Here is a 19,120-nt window from a genome sequence, read left to right on the forward strand (position 1 = left end):
CCCCTTCCTCGTCAAAACCATGTTTGGGATCGCTTGAAAACGCATCGTGCATTTTTATTTTCATTTTTGGATATATGTAAGAGGTTGTCCAGGCGGACACTTCGTTAGTATACGAAAATCTCGTTGAATGATTCCTAATAACGGTGTTTCCAGGTCAAAGGTTAAAAAAGGCTCTTAAGAGAGTATTTTTCAAGCGAATGGGATTATGTTTGGGCTCGTTGGAACGCTCTTGGAATTACTGATAAGCCTAAACTGTTTAAAATCGGTTATGAATCGATAAGCGATTTTTATCAGAAAAAGTGATTTATAAGTGGGTTGTGAAACGGTAAATGGTAGATGGTACATACCAGGGGGAGAATTCTGTAACCCTGTGAAGTGATCACCTGTCAAAATGGGTGAACGCTTCACTAAAGTGATCGCAAAAGAGATTCTGTAACTGCGATAGCTTCACGTGAAGGGATCACTTTTAGGTTATGTTTTTCACTTGTCAAGTTTTCGGTGAAGATGATGTTATCACTCGGTGAAGCCAGTAAAAATTTTTTCCATACTCAGCTTGAAAAACAAGACCATATCATTTCTAATACTCAATTCTAGTGTTTTCCATTATTATTTAGTTCAAATATTGATGAAAATCTTAAATTTAATAAAATTTTCAACACATTTCCCCTCTCTGCTTCAGGCAAAATTACAGAATAACTTTTCTAGCAGTCGTGAAGAGAAGCCCGTGAACCTTTAACTAGTGAATCGTTCACTAGTGAAGCGTTCATCGAGTTACAGAATTCCCTCCCAGGGGGTGACATTAGCTCTGAAAAATGCGACCAGATTTAGTGTAATTTTATCCTGTTTTCGTACACATTTCACGAGATACCATCAAAACTACGTAGATTGCCAATTTGGGGTTTTCGGTTGCCTATTCGTTATTAAATTGGCTTTTATTTTGTATTGGTATTTTTTGCTAATTCATTGTACAATGACAGAAAACAGCTAATAAACTCAAAAGTTTGTTCGGCGCGCTAGAAACATATGGGAAACATAGGAAAATGTAATGCCCCTTGTCCATACTATATGGTAGATCGGGTATGAAACGATTCATTACCGATAAATAAATTTTTTTCAGAAAATCAAATATAATATTATTCCTAATTTTGGTCAATGTTTTGAGTCTTTTTAGTGATTTATAAATTGTTTGTGAACCGGCTATGAACCAATAAGTTATTTTTGTCAAAAAAAATCAAGATTATTATACTCTTAAAACTATTTCGTGGGATCTTTTGAGTGATGGATGAATCTGTTCAAATCGGTTAAGAACCGGTAAGCCCGGTAAACGACGCAAAAGCATTTTTGAAGTATAGGATCTAAGTCACGAGTTCGAGCATTTCACAAAGCCTGGGGCACTTGCCACCCCTTTTTTAATGAAACTCTTTGTAGTTCAAAAATTCTAGGCTCTCTAAACCAGGATAAACCTCTATTCTTTATGGGAATTAGGGTAAGGGCCCCGACAGACCTGAGGATTAGCCGAGAGACGGCTTAGCGTAATTGTATTTAAAATAATGATTAAACTACATTTCCATAATTTTCCACTAAGCCGTAAGTCATAAGCGTCATAAGTCGTAAGTGTGTCTAGGGCATAAGGTCCTTGACACACTTAGGACTAAGGCCGAGAGACGGTTTAGTTTAAAATTATAGAAATGTCGTTTAACCATTATTTCTATCATTACGCTAAGCCGTCTCTCGGCTAATCCTCAAGTCTGTCAAGGCCCTAAGACCGTCTTCAGACTAAAGGTTTAGCCCAGTTCCCGAGGGTCTCAAAATCTTAAACACCAACCGATTTTATTGATTTTTCAAAATCTAATTGGTAATTTGACTTTAATAATCCATTTCTAAATCAAACTTTTCTAAAAAAAATCTTGACTGATAAGGTATTAGAGAAGTTAAGCCTTATGGATAAGCCTTAGGTCTGAAACTCGTATAACTCTATTGTTTTCGACGACTATCAGTCCTCAGGGTTTTTTCCTGCACAAATCCATAAAGAACATTTCAGATTATTAAAGGAACAATTACCTTTTACCAAAAGTCAAATTTTTTGTCAAGTTGAACTAGACTTCTTTAACCCTTTTGAAAATTGAATAAACAATTTTCAGTAATGCCAGAGTGTTTTTATTAATATTTTCCAAACCAGTTCAAACCAGTGATTGATTTCTACATTTAAAAACAATAAATGTAGAACAATGAAAACATTTGTTTCAATTCTGCTTTCCTGAAAGAAAATTAATCACAAAGGAAGTAAGAACGCACGTTTAATTCTTTTTAAAATATTTTATTTTTCTGCTTCACGACCTTTATGATTGAAACACAAAATTGGCAATAAATTGATAACACTTCCAATAAAATTCTTTAAGCAATCAATGATAATTCCAGTTAAACAATTTCTTCTTTTACTTTATGTAATCATCGCAATTAGTACATGTATTTTATACACTTGTGTCCAAGACTAGATATATTTATTACTCATTCTCTAAAAAATTGGTAGATTCATGCAAGTGAAAAATGTGCAACAAAGAAAAGTAAATAAGAAAAAGAGATTTAATGCGTATAAAATAAGAAAATATGCTTGTTATATAAATATAAATGCCAGAATAAAGTTATTTATCATTCCCGGAATGTGTATAATATTGAACCCGTTTTGTGGTACCATTTACAAAAAATTGTATCTACAAAATCGTTGTAAATTCTTCAATAATTTCTTTTATCTTGGTAACTTGTGAAAAAGTCTAAAATATTTACTTTTATAAAAATATTGTTTTTTTCTTCTTCTTCATGTACATTTTGGGGATTGTATTTCTTTAAGTTTTTGGACTTGCAAATTTGATGAAAGATAATTTTTTGAAACTTCTAAAAACTTATCTTTCTCTCCACAACCAATTTTTTCCGTGATTTTGAGGAGACTTAAGAATGATTTAAACAGCAAAAATAGAAAAAAAACAAAAATAAATAAGAAGAAAATGCAGCAAGTTGCAGAAATTAAGAATTTCGCTACTATCCCTTGTTCTACATATGCCAACTACTTCCAGAACTTATTGAAGAGCTCCATGAATGAGTCGTAGATCATAAAGGTGATGGCTACATCGAGACAGACACGACTTAAACGTGGCACGGTGCCTTTGTAGAAGGCCAAGGGACCTTCATTGCGCCAGATTTTCATGAAACAATCCGCTGTATTTTTGTACTTTGCCGCCTCTAGACCTTGCATGCGTGTCTTTACAACGTCAATTGGAGTATTACCATAAACCGATGCAGCACCAGCAAGAGCACCAAAACCACCTACAACTAACTTAGGCACAGGTTTCTGTGGATCCCCATCTTTGTACCAATCCTTCAAACTTTCCATCACATAGAACCTAATGGCCTGATTGGAGCCCTGTTTCATGATCGTAGCCGTTAAACCCTTATACACCCCCGAAATACCCTCTTGACGCACAATAGCCCCAACACCATGGAAGAAACCCTTAAATTTGGGATTGGCACTGCGTTGATCATTGATAAATTTCACCTTAATGGTCTCCATAGGGGTAACGGCAAAAATTGCTTCAGCAACACCCGCTCCCAAACCCGCCAATAACTTCCCACTATTCGACAATTGACCCTTATCATTCATCATTTGCCCCTTTAGCTTCTCAAATGCCCCAAAACGAACAGCAGATTTTGGAATTGAACCATACAATAGTACACTGAGACCACGATAGAGACCGAAAAATCCATTAGTTCTCACGGTTTTCTGCACACAATCCCAAATGCCATTGTATTTCTTCAGGGCACCTACAAGAAAAATTTCAATTCTAAATGAAGTGGTAAAAGTGTCAAGGATAAGTTATTCAATAACTTATGTGCAATAAGCGATAGTGAAGTGAAAAAAGATACTTACTAGAAAAAGAAAGAAAAGAAATGATGTGATCTTACTCTGTTAGTTATCGCATTTGAAAACATTTCACCAACATTACAGCAAAGCAACAAAAACACATTTTACAAACAGAAACATACACTTATGCAAAAAATTAATGCTTTTCTTACATGTATTACAAATATTTACAGAAATACAAATCTTTAAGCCGAAATGATTAAGTGTATGATAAATTAGTAAATGAAATGTTGTAGCTTTAAGCTGTCTACACATTATCAAAAAATTCTGTAAAAAATGACATTAAAAAAAGTTCTTTAAAAAAATCGCCTCCAGACTAGTGAAATTTTTTTTAAAAAAACTGGATTTTTTACAGAAATTTGTATAGTGTGTAGGCGATTTTGTAAAAAAACGACCCATTTTTTTAAAAAATCAAGGTTTTTTCTTTAAAAAAATTCTTTTAAAAAAATGCCTCTACACACTGGGAAAATTTTTTACAAAACAGTTTTTTAAAGAATTTTTTAAAAAATCACAGCAACTCGAGACATTTTTCATGAAAATTTGTCATTTGAGTGGTGGAAAAAGTGTGAAAAGTGTTTGTTGGAATTCCCTGGGATAGTTGTTAGTGAATGTTCGTGGAAAATTTTCCAAAATTGCGAAAGTGCAGTGTTTTTCTACAGAAGTTGTTCCCAGTGGAATCAAAGCCAGCTTTGGAGGAACACTTTCGCTGATTTTTCTTTTGACGTTGCCGAAAGTTGTGATGTCTGTGTATTCTTGAAGATTGTTATGGTACAGTAACCTCGTGCACCAAATTAAAACATGAATGGAAAGAAGGAAATTGAAGAATTTTGGAACATGAACCTGGTAAATCAATCAAGACAATAGACCTATTCAGAGCCACTGAGGAGATCCTAGTACATACAAGAGTCATCCGTAGTTACCACAGCCCATCACTTGAAGCCCCAGAACCACCTCCCATTATTCCTCCTTTTCAACCACGATGGAAATGTTCCCATCCGGAAGCACAAGGATGAGATGGCTACAAACTTTTGCTTCCTCCATGGGACTCCTGCTTGGACAGTAGTGGATAGAGGGAGAAGGATTTAATGTACACCGGATAACCAATAAAAGATTTCGGATTGGAAACCAAGATATGAGAATTTATTTTTCATAAAATTTATCATAATTATCACCAGTGTCCGGAATCAAATCAGTGTCATCCAGTATCCGGAATCAAATTTGTAGAGTTGCACTGGATCAATTTTTGCAGGAATTTTGGTGAAGCACTTTCTAATTATTCCTCAAAGTCCTTCCCCTCATCCACTATCATGCTCTTCCAATTGTAGTCCTGAATTTTTTGCAGGAATAGCTTTGCAATAAAATCAGCGAGTTTTTTTTTTAGCATATTCATAGTACTTACGTCAATGTTCTTGGTTACAAATACTCCTGTTCATCCAAACGTATCCATAAGTTTTCCTGAAGTCCTGAAGCTTTTCCAGAAAGAGCTGCTGATCAATGGAATCTAGGATCTTTCGAGCTGCACACCTTCCTCTCCACTCTACCCATTGTTCCTGGTAACAAATTTGTCCTTCCGAGTAATTTCTGCGGTTCTTCTGATGAGCATGTCTTGGTTTCCAGATTATCGCAAAGAAAAACAATTTCTGTACATAAATAACTGCGATAGTCACACAAAATTTTTAGGGAAAAACAACATTTTGAGGTTATGTTCACACACTCCGGAATATTAATTCCACTGGGAACAACTTCTGTAGAAAAACACTGCACTTTTGCAATTTTGGAAAATTTTCCACGAACATTCACTAACAACTATCCCAGGGAATTCCAACAAACACTTTTCACACTTTTTCCACCACTCAAATGACAAATTTTCATGAAAAATAATCCCAAGCGAAATGCTGAGAGTAATCTGTCAGAAATTTTTTACAAAAATTAAGTCTAGTGTGGAGGCATTTTTTTTTAAAAATTTTTTTAAAAAACAGTTTTTTTTTAAAAATTTTTTAAAAAATTTTTTAAAGAATTTTTTTAAAAAATGCTCATAATGTGTAGACAGCTTTAGTGCCCATCGCCGTCTTAGCTTCAACAACGTAGGGTAAATTAAGCTAATTCAAAACCTGCTCCAAATGGAAATTTTTCGCTGCTCCGAATGGAAACGTCACTGTTTTAAAGATAAATACAGTACTAAATTGCTATATTTATATATTTTCTATACCACAGTTTCATTATTTAGTTAATGATGCTCCAAATAAAGCGAAAATCCTTTCATATTCACAAATTTTAATTTGTTAATTTCTCAGAAAAATTAAAAGTGTACATTTTCACCATTGATTTTTTCATAGATCGACCATGTTTTCCAATGAAAAACCCAATGAGGTGACTGTTGTTTATTCGTTTTGTTTAATTCTTTCCGGACCACAACATATCCAGCGAACGAATTTCAGTAAAACTCACTTTATTGTAACTCTTAGTGGTCAAATATGATACTTTTACAGAGTTAACTCTTTCGTCTCCTTTGGGACTCTGGGTACCCATGGAAACAACAATTTTTTTAGACTATCTAGAATCGATAAAAATCCGATTCTTCTGGATAAGTACAAACTATAAGGATGTCCAAATCTAGGATATTTTTTGCAAGATCCTAATTAACTCCTGAGCTTAGATATTTTTGGTCAAAAATCGTGAATTTTCGATTTTCTGCTTCCTTGGAGATATTGTGACTTTTTTGATATTTCTAAGCCAGAATAAGGAAAAACATCACGGGGCCAATAAGTATGATAACTAACAATTATAGATTGCATAAATTCGAAATACAATATTTTCTTAAATTTTCAAAAAACTTATTCAAACTTTATGGGTACTCTCGTCCCCAAAAATCTAGAGGTCAGATGTAAGGTTATCCCGCCAATGCCCGCCATTTGCTTTTTGACACCAACCTTGTACAGTAGACTTTCTCAAATTCGGGCATATAGGACCGAAATGTCAGCCGAATTAGACAGAAATTCGGGCGACATGTTCATTATAGATATTGAGTTTACACACTGATATATATCGTAAATTGCATGAAAATCCCTCAATAATGCAAAATCACATCAAAACTAAGACAAACCATGCCAAATTTGAGCATATTTGATTCATTTGATAATCATAATCAAACTTGAAAAATTACAACAAACTTTTTTCAAATGTCCGCTGCCCGAATTAAAAAGTAGCCCGATCTTAAAAGAGCCGAATTTGCGAGAGTCTACTGTAAGAAAATTCCAAGCTGGAGCGACATTTTTGCCAATATGGCCGATAATTTTGACATCTGTAGCGCGGGAGATTGCTTTCAGGGAAGTTTTTCCTATTCTTTCTGATTTTGGTGAATTCTGATTGTCCAGGAAGTGTCTTTTATGCTTTTGAGAAAGTTTAATGTGTCTACAATGACATTGTGTTGAAAGAAATGTATTTTAAAGTGTTATGTGTAAAATATTATGAGGAATCTGTTTACAAGCAGGAGCTGGGTGTCTGTTTTAGCACTTCCTGGACATCTTACAAGATACTGGTGAATAATTCACCTTGTTTTAGTTATCAACATCGTACAGGAGTCCTTTGACACGCACAAATAGTTTACAAAATCGATAATATTGGCTTTGGGAAAATTGAAGTTTGTGTCCTTTCCGTTCTTTTGGAGACGAGAGTACACATGAGTTTTCCAATTTCCCAGAGGAGAAAAAAATTCTTTCTCTATAAAAGTATCATATTTGACCACTAAGACTTACAATAAAGTGAGTTTTACTGAAATTCGTTCGCTGGATATGTTGTGGTCCGGAAAGAGTTAAATGTATTAACATGAATTGACCTAAGAGGACCTCTAAAAGAAGTATCCCCATTAGATTTTTGACATAAAATAGCCAAAATCTATCCGTGAAAACCTTTTCATCCGAACTTTGCTCGGAGAAAAATATTGACTAGTGGGTTTTTCACGCGAGAAGTTCACGGACGCTTAGATTCGCTTTCTGTGAAACTTTCGTGAAGCCTTCACAGAAACTGTCAAATTAAATTCTCACAGCATCTTAGAATTCATACTCTGGCGGTGAATTCTAAGATTTGGTGATACTCTCACCACACCAGTGGGAAAAGCAAAATGAAGATATCACGGCAGATTTTTCATAACTGCTAGAATTGCGATTCCCAGATTGTGAGTGAAAATTGACTGACAGCATTCATGGAGAGCTTTTACTAGAATTCCAAAACTAAAATTCTCCAGAGGATTTCCACCTTTTTTAGATGGCTTGCGGGCCATTTTGTTCCACCTCTACGTACTTTTGATGAGGGTTTCACAACTCAGAATGTTTTAGAAATTGGTCCCGGGTTCGATTCTGGCGTTTATTAATTTTTATAATTTAATTAATTTAATTTTTATTAAGCCTTAATGAATCGCTGGGAAGATTGCGTTTTTTTTTTAAATTTCGAACAAAACACGCTCCGATCAGGATGTAACCGAAGACCTCTGCGTCACAGAGCCACGTCTTTGATATTTTTTAAGGAACTTCTAACAAGTTATATCACTCTTAATCCTTTCTTCTTAATTCATTTTTAATCTAAAGATAGCAAAAATGTTTTTCTGACCCCTAATTTTTAATCTCTCGTTCTTGAAGGGTTGCAACAGGATTATTTTGCTGCACAGTGATAATTAGTTAAAGAAATATAGGGCTTATAAAAACTGATTAAAAGAATTTTTTTTCTAATTTCAGTATTTCCATACCAAAATTTGATAAAAAATTTTATTTTTGTAATATCTCTTTACCACTATTATTTATTTACTATTATTTGTTTTATCATATTTATTAAGATTGCTATTACGCACAGGTGATCTTACTATTTATATAGATCTCCCTTTTACAGTCCTCTAATCCGAAATTTTTCATAAGGTTTTTTTTTTAAATCTTAGAGCCAAAAAAAATTATTTTCGACATTTCAAAGTCAAACATCTTGAAATTACTTGATGGTATGAGTGGCATATACGGTCTATGATCCAGGGTTTCTGCCGTTTGCCTGGTGAGCCCAGTAATGATAAGACGGCAACAGATGCAACCAAGTCACAGATTGAAAATACAGTAACTATCTATCTATTTACAAAATATTTTCGATTTCGATGACATTAATAATAAAATCCCAGCAAATGGTGTTGATTGCAAAATCTTTCTAACCTTGAGTTGGAAATCTCTTACAAAAGTTTATCAATTGATCACATCTCGAGTAGCACAAGACAAGATGGTACTCGAATTATCCCCATTATCTCCTATTTGGTAAGCTTGGTAAGTATAGTTAATTATTCTACCTACAGCTTATTTAAAAATTAGACATTGCATTATTAGGTTCTTATTACGTACTTAATAAGTACTAGATATGTTAGCCGGAATTTCTGGTCGTTTTAAACTGATTATGTTTTGGTGACCTATAAAATTATTCTCAATTGTGCGACGGTTAATTTATTTTTGGTTTAATTCCACCATTTCAAGGGATTAATTTTTTTTCATTTTATTAATAATATATAATTTGATTTGAACCCAAGTGTGAATAATAAATAAATGTTCATAGTTAATACACAAAGCAACCGAAAAAAAAAACAAAAAACTGTAGATAAAGCAAATTTAAGCAGTCTAAGCACCAATCCATGCAACTAAGTAGGCATTGAAATCATTCGATTAAAAACTAAATTTGAAGTGCGAGACAAAATGCAACATATAAACATGGCTTGCTGTGTCATTAGTCACTAGGAGAAAAAAATAAGCCAATTCGTTACACAATTTTTCCTTGGGAATATGGGAAAAATCAGGGTTACACAATCATAGACAGCGATAAGCGTGAATAGACCAAAATAAATCTGTCGATCAGTTACATAAAAAGCACTAAAAAGCAGAATTTTCACTCACCCTTCTCGTCCAGTTGCAGTTGTGTCTTCACATATTCGGTGGGGAATGTGATACAAATCTCAATGCCACCTGTAATACCTCCAGCTACGATGCCCTTAACACTGGTTCCGCCGGCTCCTCCTGCAGCTGCTGCAGCACCATTTTGGTCCATCCATGGTCGATAGAATGGATTTCCTGAGTTTCGCTTTGTAGCTAAGTTGTACATTTTGCCGAACTAAATAGATAAATTGAATAAAAATTAACATTAAAATTAAAAGTGAATATAGAATAAAGAAATTATATATATTAGGTCATCTATGTAAATTCTCTATTTCTATTATCTATTTACATACAGAAAAATTGTTTTTACATGAAAGACATTTATTTTTATCTCAATAGAAATATTTGTCTTGGAGTATCGTCTGATAAATAAATTCGACGCTTCAGGTTGAGTTTATTCAAGTGATTTCAACGGCTATGTTTACATACGGCTAACTTCGAATAGTTTAAGACGTAAAAGACTATTGCCGAAAATTTTTGGTATGATTAGAATAAGTTATCTAAAAGTTTGGCAGCGTGTGAACAATGATACGGGAAGATGGGGCAGAGTATCACACAAGCATCATTTTCAATATTGTAGGAAAAGTTTTTCAGGTTTTGAACACTTCATATTTGGTGTTAAATAATTATCAAATTCTTTAAATCCCTTTAATCACTATAATAAAAAGTCATTAAAAAGTTTGTGTATACAACAATAGGAGATAACACTGGTTAATTATTTAATGATAATGCTGCATGTTGCAAGAATATTTTTTAATTAATTTCTTAATTTAATTTGCAATGTAAAACAATTTTATTATTTAAAAATGAAATTTTAAAATATAAATTCTAAGAATTCTCTAACTATTCGGTAGGGGAGACTGGGGCAAAGTCACAAATCGAAAAATTCAAAATTCAATATCTTCCAAGGTAAAAAAGACAGCGGCTCAATTTTTCTTCTATAGATAGCCTTCATAGACCTTCTTCAATGTCGTAAGTTTCTTAGAAATCGAACAAGGAATTTAGAAAATAAAAAATAATCGAATTTTTTAACCCTATTTTTGAAATATTTTCCTTGCAGAAGATAACAATTATTACCTACTTATTTTTCAAAATTGATGCACTGGTGAATATTTTCTAAACAATTTGGATTCTTTGAATACGAATCCGCTATCTATTTTAGAATTTCACAAATGTTCTTTTCTCCAGAAATCCTTTTATTAAAAATGGCCACTTGGGGTAAAAAGTAACAAAACCGAAACAATTTCCGATTGATGTTTGTATTGACCAAACGATTTGCAGTCTTGACTGTTTTTTTTTTTTTGTAAAATAGCTTGAAAAGCGCTTTTCTCGCTCAGATAGAGAAAACGATGTTTTACAAAGTTGTAGAGGAATAAATTTCATATGAAAATATGTAGGGGAAAGTGACCATGCTTGATATGATCCAAGCTTGATAATAACTATTTTTTTCTTGTGTTAATCAATAGTTGTGACTCTTCGCAATATATTTTAATAGCTGGTCCTAAGTCTCACACTTCCTGAAAAAATTAGGAACCTAGCTCTTTTTTCCTAGTTTTAGGAAGCAAAAATCAAAAATAGGTCCAAAACTGTAATTTCAATACATGATATTTCATAAGTTTTTTCTTAATTAATGTCGCTGTTTAGGAAAACTGCTATCATAGGCACATAGAGGGTTCATCAGTACTAATATTTATGTAAAAATATTTTTACTTGGGAACACTGTTTTTGTGGGTGGTGACAAATTCATAAATTCTACCTGTGTCCATCCTATATTTAAAAAAGTGTCCATGAATTATAATTTAAAAGTGGTAACTCTATCATTAGATGTGATTCTTTCATAATTACACCTTTTGTAATCCTCCAATTTTATCGACAATTGACATTGCCTTCAACCCTGTTGCCTGAATTTTAAGGTTGCTGAGTGACATTTTCATGGACTCAAAGTGAAAAAATGGTTTTCGCTAGTGCCCTAATGTCATAAAAACATGGCTTAGAAAAATTACATAAAAGTGATTTTAAAACTAAAAACCAGTCGTACAAACGATTTAAGCAGATAGATTAGAGTTCCGTCTAAATATTGATGTGCAATTTTTTATATTCGATGAAATTTTTGCAGTGAAAATGGGCCTCCGAATTGTCGATTCAATTATTATACAGGAAGGCCCCGGACCCAACTTGTATAAAAATCGCCACTGAATTTCCATTTTCTTCTTGAGGAAAATCTAAGGTTTTTCAGGAACTATTTGAGGTGGGATTATGAACCTAATAAGTGAGACATTTTTTATCATAGTGGAAGAATCGCTTCGGTTTGTGTGGTAATCAGAAAATAATCACAAACCTTGGAAATCATTTTACAGTATAAAGCATGGTCACTTTCCCCTAATCCAGGTATTTTTTTTAATTTACGGAATCCCGTAATAAAAGGAATCAAAATGTGATAATATCCCATGCCTGGTACAATTTCCCCTGGCATTTCTGAGAATGGTCACAAAATCACCGTATAGAGAACGGCTCGATAAATGTATTTCCTTACAAAATAGAAGAAAATGACTTTCACATTGTAGAGCGGTAAATTTCTTATAAAAGTGCGCAAATTATAAATTTCGTAGGTGCTCGGGTAGTTTCTAAAAAAATTAAAATATCCGTTTTGTGACTTTTTGCCACAGTCTTCCCTAATGGTGCTGCTCGTTGGAACGTCCACTCCCTCTCGGTGAAAAGTTTGTGTGCCGTTTCAAAATTGGCCAAGGACTTAAGAAGTTGGCGCAATTGCACAAATGGTGGTGGGTCAACATGGTCAACATGATTAGGATGAACTGGGACATCACCGAACACGGCGTAGCTACGAACACTACGATTATTAATCAGACTTCAGAGGACAAGACCTGTTATGAATTTATAGATACTATGGGGATGCTTGTTCACTGAACAAATGTTCGTCATAGTTCAAGTACAAGGGACGCGGGATTATGTATAGTCATTCGAGGAGAGATGGAACACTTTTTTTATATTCAATATTGCGGATACGTTTTGAATTCAAGACAAAGACGAATCTCACTGGTTTATCATTTGAAGACTCTAAATATAAGATATCAATATTAGAAATGCCTAGATGAAAATAGTCACTTCGAAAAATAGGATTTAAAAAAAAAGTTGCATTTTAAGACACTCAAAAAAAGTGAGGGTGAGATGGAACACCCCTAATTTTAGCAAAATATTTATAGTTTATTTTATTAATTTAGAATAGGAGGGAAGCGATTTTAGACATGAACACTATTTCATTGAATTTATTGGAGTTTATTTTATTTTTTTAGTATAAATGATTTATTTTGTGGAATATGTGGTTCATATACTTCGATGGCAATTTCGCTGAGTGTATCAAGTCAGTCTTACCAGAAATTTAGGGAAAATAATTTCTACGATTTACTTGAAAAGATTTTGAAGAATATTGACCAAAATTCACACCGGAAGTGTTGCCAAAACTATTAAGTTCCATCTCTTCTCAACCCGCAAATACACGTATTCTTATGGCGAAATAAAAATTTTCTGGCCATTTTTCAGACATCAAAAAAATTCAATTTCAATTTTCTCATACAATTTTAAAGGTAGAAAGTTGTAACTTGGGGGTTTTCATTAGAATGTTGAAGGGCACAAATAGACCAAATAAGGTGGAGATCGTGCATAGGGTATAGGCAGGAGGCGAAGTGGTCCATCTCTCCCACTAACTGTTCTAACTTTCCTCGAATGACTATACATGAAATTATGCAATTCTAGCGTTTTGCAATTCGAACTTCGTGAACATTGACCCCTCATATCTTCGGGTGTATCGTGTAACCACATCGAACCTACTCCACTTTTTGGAAACTGCATAATCTAGATTACTCTTCTAAAACTTGAGCAACTTGCACAATGGGCGTTTTTGAGAAAAATCACTATTGTTGCACCACCTGTGGTGACTTTTTGATCTTTCATCGGAAAGTGCTTATCGAGACGAAACCAAAAACCCAAAATTTAGGTCAAATTGTTAATTGGAACCGAAGATATAGGACGGCCAATTTTCCAACTTTGACCTCTTATAGCTCTGGTTGGATTTAAGTTTTTCTTTTTTTGTTTAAAAATAGTGCAGCTATAACATAAAATTTATTTAAAAGAAATCCCCTGAGGGTATGCAAATTTGTATGCATAAAGGCATCTTCGCGCGGTTTCTCTCGATCCCGAAAATAGGGGAAACTAGGGCACCACCAAACACGGGGTAGCACCAAACACTAATTTTTATTTTTAAACTACTTGGACTATCCCTATCATTTCTTCAGTGAACAAGCATCCCTATAGCGTCTATAAATTTCTATAAGTCTTGTCCTCTGAAGTCGAATATCCCATTAAAAAATCGCAGTGTTTGGTGGTACCCCGTGTTTGGTGGTGCCCCAGTTTCCCCTATGCATAATTCCGGGACCCCCTGTAGTATGAAAATAAAATTCACTGTTCGGGTGCTACCCCCATGTTCAGTGGTGCCTCAGTTTCCCCTATCCTTGATTAGGATATGTTTACACATTCAAAGTTCAGGATCCGACTGTTTGCCCAGAAAGAACATTATCCATCCGATCCGGAGGTATGTTATAGTCTGACATGGGACAAATACCTAATCTCTCTTTAGGGATTAATAAAGACAGGGAACCGATTCGTCGCCCAGTAGGAATTTTCTTCGCCCTAACCCCTAACAATCTGTCTTTTTTGTTAGGCCTCCCAGACGAGATGTCCGGCTGCAAACCCCTTACGAACACCGCACAAATACTTTCTGGTCTTTTCTACCGCTCTCCGGCCGGGTTTTAGGAACTTTGCATAATCGAGGAATTTATACAAAATCGATAAAAACACTTGAGATATGATTGATTTCAAGTGTTTTAATGCATCAGAAGATCAAGTTCTTTTCCTGGCCCCACCGGTATTTCCCTGCATCAGCATGACGACAAGCACGAGAAGCGTACAATGTTTTCGGCGGGCTTGCGCAGAGAAATCTCAATTGCTAAGACCGACAGATTCCATAGAAAGACATCATTTTGCACTCTTTTCTCCTTCACCACGTCCCCAAATACCTTGTTCAAATACCAGATATTCTCCGGTCTTGGCCATAAACTGTTTACATCACAATTCTCCCATGGACTCTGCCACCGATTAGATAATCACTCCATGAAAAACTCTTTGCGGAGATTTTCTCACTCAAAATCTACTTCTGTACTTACATGCTGATAGAAATCTCCACTGATATGAACTGTACAGTTGACTTTATCACTTGTGGTGCTTCAAAGCATAACTTTTTGGGAAAAAATCTCGGGGGGAATAAAGCTATTCTGTTGAAAAATGCAGCACGAACTGAGGAGGAGAAATTGTGGGTATTACAAAATGTGAAAGCATGCCAAGTTCCAGTAAAGAAACTCCCAGGGGGATTGGTGTGGAAATGTGGTGGAAGTGTCTGATGTTTTGGTGGAAATTTCTGTTAACACTTGGAAGGACCCTAGTGGCAGCCGCTGCCAATTTAATTTTCAATTTTATTCTTTATAGTGAAGAATATATTATTTCGCCTGGAGACCCGATTGAATGCGTGCAGAATTTATCTGGCTATTTTTTCGTTATAAAAGTTTTAATAAAAATTAAATATTAATGTAAATATATTGCAAAAACAAAAAACTGCACTCGGAAGGACCAAGTGGCAGTTGCTGCCATATGCATTTTATATGGCAGTTTGATGTTCTGCAGATGTAATTTTCTTGATTGTTAGTGTATAAAAGCCTTAAAAGAACAAATTGAAAGTGTTTTTGCAAATTATTGAGAAGAATTATGGGAAATATTGAATTGGGAAATATGTATGAAATATGAATAATTATGGGAATTATTCAATTTTTCTCTTATTTACCAAAGCTCAAAATCCATTTTGTTAAGCGAAGTTAATAGAAAATAGTTAATAGTATTAACTATTGTTCATATGTAGAATTTTTGCTTTGAAAAATAAGAGAAAAATTGAAATATTCAAAGGCTGCCGCATTCAAAGGCAGACCACTTTCCCTGACGCCATGATTCTGATAAAGATGACAACATCGAATGGTTAAAAATCTTTAGATACAGTACCCAAGGAGGTGAAATTTCTGATTCAGACACCAGAAAAGAACTGACTGAGGCTCCGAATGTTAAAATATATGTAAAAATATTAAAATATTATGTAAAATCCGATAAGTGGCAGCGGCTGCCACTTGGTCCTTCCGTGACACTTTTAGTTAGGGTTCTTCGAAGTGTTAAATGTGTGAATTTTTGAATTTGTCCGATTTCTTCAAGATGTTTTAAGAAGGCATCTTGATTATTGTAAAATTTTCGAGGAATCATTTACAGATTTTCTTGAGGAAGTTGTGAAAAAATTGTGGTTTTTGTTTAATTGGAGGGACCCTATAAAAAAATCCGCACCATTCCATAGGAAAATCCGCAAGAATGTGTCAGCACCCCCTTAGGGCCTTGACAGACATGAGGATTAGCCGAGAGACAGCTTAGCGTAATTATATTCTAAATAATGGTTAAACTTATTTTCCATAATTTTCCACTAAGTCGTCTCTCGGCTTAAGTCGCAAGTATGTCTAGGGCATTATGCCCTTATGACTTAAGCCAAGAGACGACTTAGTGGAAAATGATGGAAATGTAGTTTAACTACTACTTCTAATATAATTACGCTAAGCCGCCTCTCGGCTAATCCTTAGGTCTGTCAAGGCCCTTACTGAAAATTCTCCAACGGGTACTTAGAGAAAAGTTGGGGGAGGCCAAATAACAATGCTGAATTGGCATGTAACGCAACTTCCTAGGGAATCTTTCCCACCCCGGGGGATAAGATTTCTCTGGCTCCCCTTGAGAAATCCTCGATAATATGACACGAAAAAATGGGAACTTTTCTCAAGGAAATTGCGGCCAACTTCCTAAGAATTGTGAGGAAAACTTAGAGATTTTACCCAGGGATATACCCGTGAATACCCCTGAAAAAGTCAGGGGTCGGAAAAACTAGGGGACTTTTCTCAAAGAAATCTTTGGGAACTCTTCGGGAAAGATCGGTAAAACTTGAGGATAATTCTCAGGAAAATTCTTGGGAAAACCTTAAAAAAATCCCCACATTTTTCATTCCTCTTTTATTTTTTTCCTTTATTATTTCTTATCTTTGTACTTCTTTTTCTTTTAGATCTCTTCAATTTTTTTCCTCTTTTTTACCTTATCCTTTTTGTTACTCAGTTGATGACTTTCATGTATGGTGCTCCCTCACACGGCTGCTTGAATTTCCCTATTGATTTATAAAATATTCGATGTTCTATATGAACTTTGCAACCACAAAACCATCTCGCCCGAAGTATAAGCTTAACTTTTACAGAATTTCCCCCAGTATTTCCCCTGAACTCGTCACGGAATTTTCATGTATCTCCGGAAGGAATTTTCCTCTTACGGTGAGAATTTTCCCCTCGATTTCCCTGGGAAATCTTCGAGAATGGTCTGGAAAATTCGAAGACTTTTTCTCGGTAAATTTATAGGAATCCTCTAGGAATGGCCAGGGTGTTCTCCTTATCACCAGGACGAAATTTTCCCTTTAAATCCCCAAGAAAACCGGTAGTAATTTCCCCATAAATTTTTCCCCTTGAATTCATCGGGAATTCACTTGGCACTAGCAGAATTTTCAGAGGGATTTTTTAAGGAAAATTTTCCAAGGGAATCTCGACACCTCAGTGGGGTAATTTTTCCTGAGGTTCCACTTGATTTCTCGTTGAAATCGTCGCAGATTTTAGTTAGAAAACTCCTGTCGTAAATATCGAAATTTCGGTGCAAAATCCCAAAGAACGATAATGGAAATTGTACATAGAAATTTCTCTAGGAATTCAATTAAAATTCACTAAGTTACCAAGTTTTCCGAAAGAAGAAAATTCAAATGGAAACCCCTATGCTGTTTGGGGAATTTCCACTCTTTAGTGTGCCCACAGAGCCAGGAGAAATTTTTACCTAAGCTTTCTGAAACCATTTTGCGAAAGCTTCGGAAACCATTTTTGAAAGCTTCGATAACCAAAAAAATGGTTATACATATTCACCACAAAGTGTTGAAGAAAAGATGGCGCTGATGCCTGTGCTTTTTCGTAATAGAATTACAGTAGAGTCTCTCAAATCTGAATCTCTCAAATTCGAACGCCGTTTGGATTCAAAATGTCAATTGTGAGGTTATGTTAGAAAGTTCGTATTCTAGGTGAATGAAAATCATATTTATGTACTTCTTCCTGAATGTATACATACATTATTATCGTATAAAATGAAAAGGAAGTATGTTACCACTAAAACTTGCGAAAAAGTGCGAGAATTTGATTCAAAGCACAATTTAATCTTACACAAATTTCGTTAGTTTTGAAAAAATCGTTCGAATTTGGGAGGTGAGAAATGTCAAAAATACCCCCCGAGCGTTCGAATTTAGGAGACTCTACTGTAATCAGCTGATGTCTCTGCCGTCTCTGCCAGTACGGGGAGAATGTAAACAAACAAAAACTAGTGGGAATTTCCAAGTATTCCTCACTATTTTTTCGATTTGCGGCTTTTATAAGTCTATTGGTATCGTTTACAAACTTTCAACCCTACCGAGAATCATGAAATTCCAAATAAGTTGTCTTGTTCACTTTTTATTATTGTTCGAACTCAAACGGGTACCTAGGACAGCTTATGTAATTGACCTAAATTTTCATTAGTATTGCAATTATACTCTCTTTCGGGTCAAAGAAAATCGATTTGGTTCTAAAAAGGTTTCATTAATAAATAAATAAAAAGTCTGCAACCGAAAACACATAAACATAAAATGCCAATATGAATTTTCAAATACTTTTATAAAATATTCTTCTGTAAAATTCTTAAATTTACGCTGTCTTAGCGTCGATTTTAACCTCCGAAATGAATTGAAAGTTAAGTTTTATATAAAATACCAGACTGCTTCCTTGAAATTTAAGCAATAATACGCATAAAACATCAAATTTTTAATCATATTTTTCTTTAATTTTTTATTTTTATTTATTTACTTATTATCATTTGATTAGTATTAGTAAAGATATTGTGAATTAAAAATTGAAAAATTGAAAAATTATTTTATTAATTATTTTAAAAGAAGTTTCTTAATTTATTAAAAAATATCTACGGGATTTTTCGATTCCCGTAGATTTTTTATATTACCTTTCGAAATTTTTAAATATATTTTAAAGCTTATCAA

General features: G+C 34.3%; 1 protein-coding gene across 1 annotated transcript; it reads right to left on the reverse strand.

Moving 5' to 3' along the window:
- Window positions 1–2,301: 2,301 nt before the first annotated feature.
- On the reverse strand, window positions 2,302–15,301 carry LOC129803390 (putative tricarboxylate transport protein, mitochondrial). The gene is made up of 3 exons (XM_055849880.1): window positions 15,105–15,301; window positions 9,829–10,042; window positions 2,302–3,816 (listed from the first exon to the last, which is right to left on the reverse strand). Exons 2-3 carry the CDS (start codon window positions 10,031–10,033, stop codon window positions 3,062–3,064), a joined length of 960 nt encoding a protein of 319 aa, XP_055705855.1. The 5' UTR covers window positions 10,034–10,042; window positions 15,105–15,301; the 3' UTR covers window positions 2,302–3,061.
- Between the last annotated feature and the right edge of the window lie 3,819 nt (window positions 15,302–19,120).

This window comes from Phlebotomus papatasi, chromosome 2, assembly GCF_024763615.1.
Source record: "Phlebotomus papatasi isolate M1 chromosome 2, Ppap_2.1, whole genome shotgun sequence".
Classification (NCBI taxonomy): Eukaryota; Metazoa; Arthropoda; class Insecta; order Diptera; family Psychodidae; genus Phlebotomus; species Phlebotomus papatasi.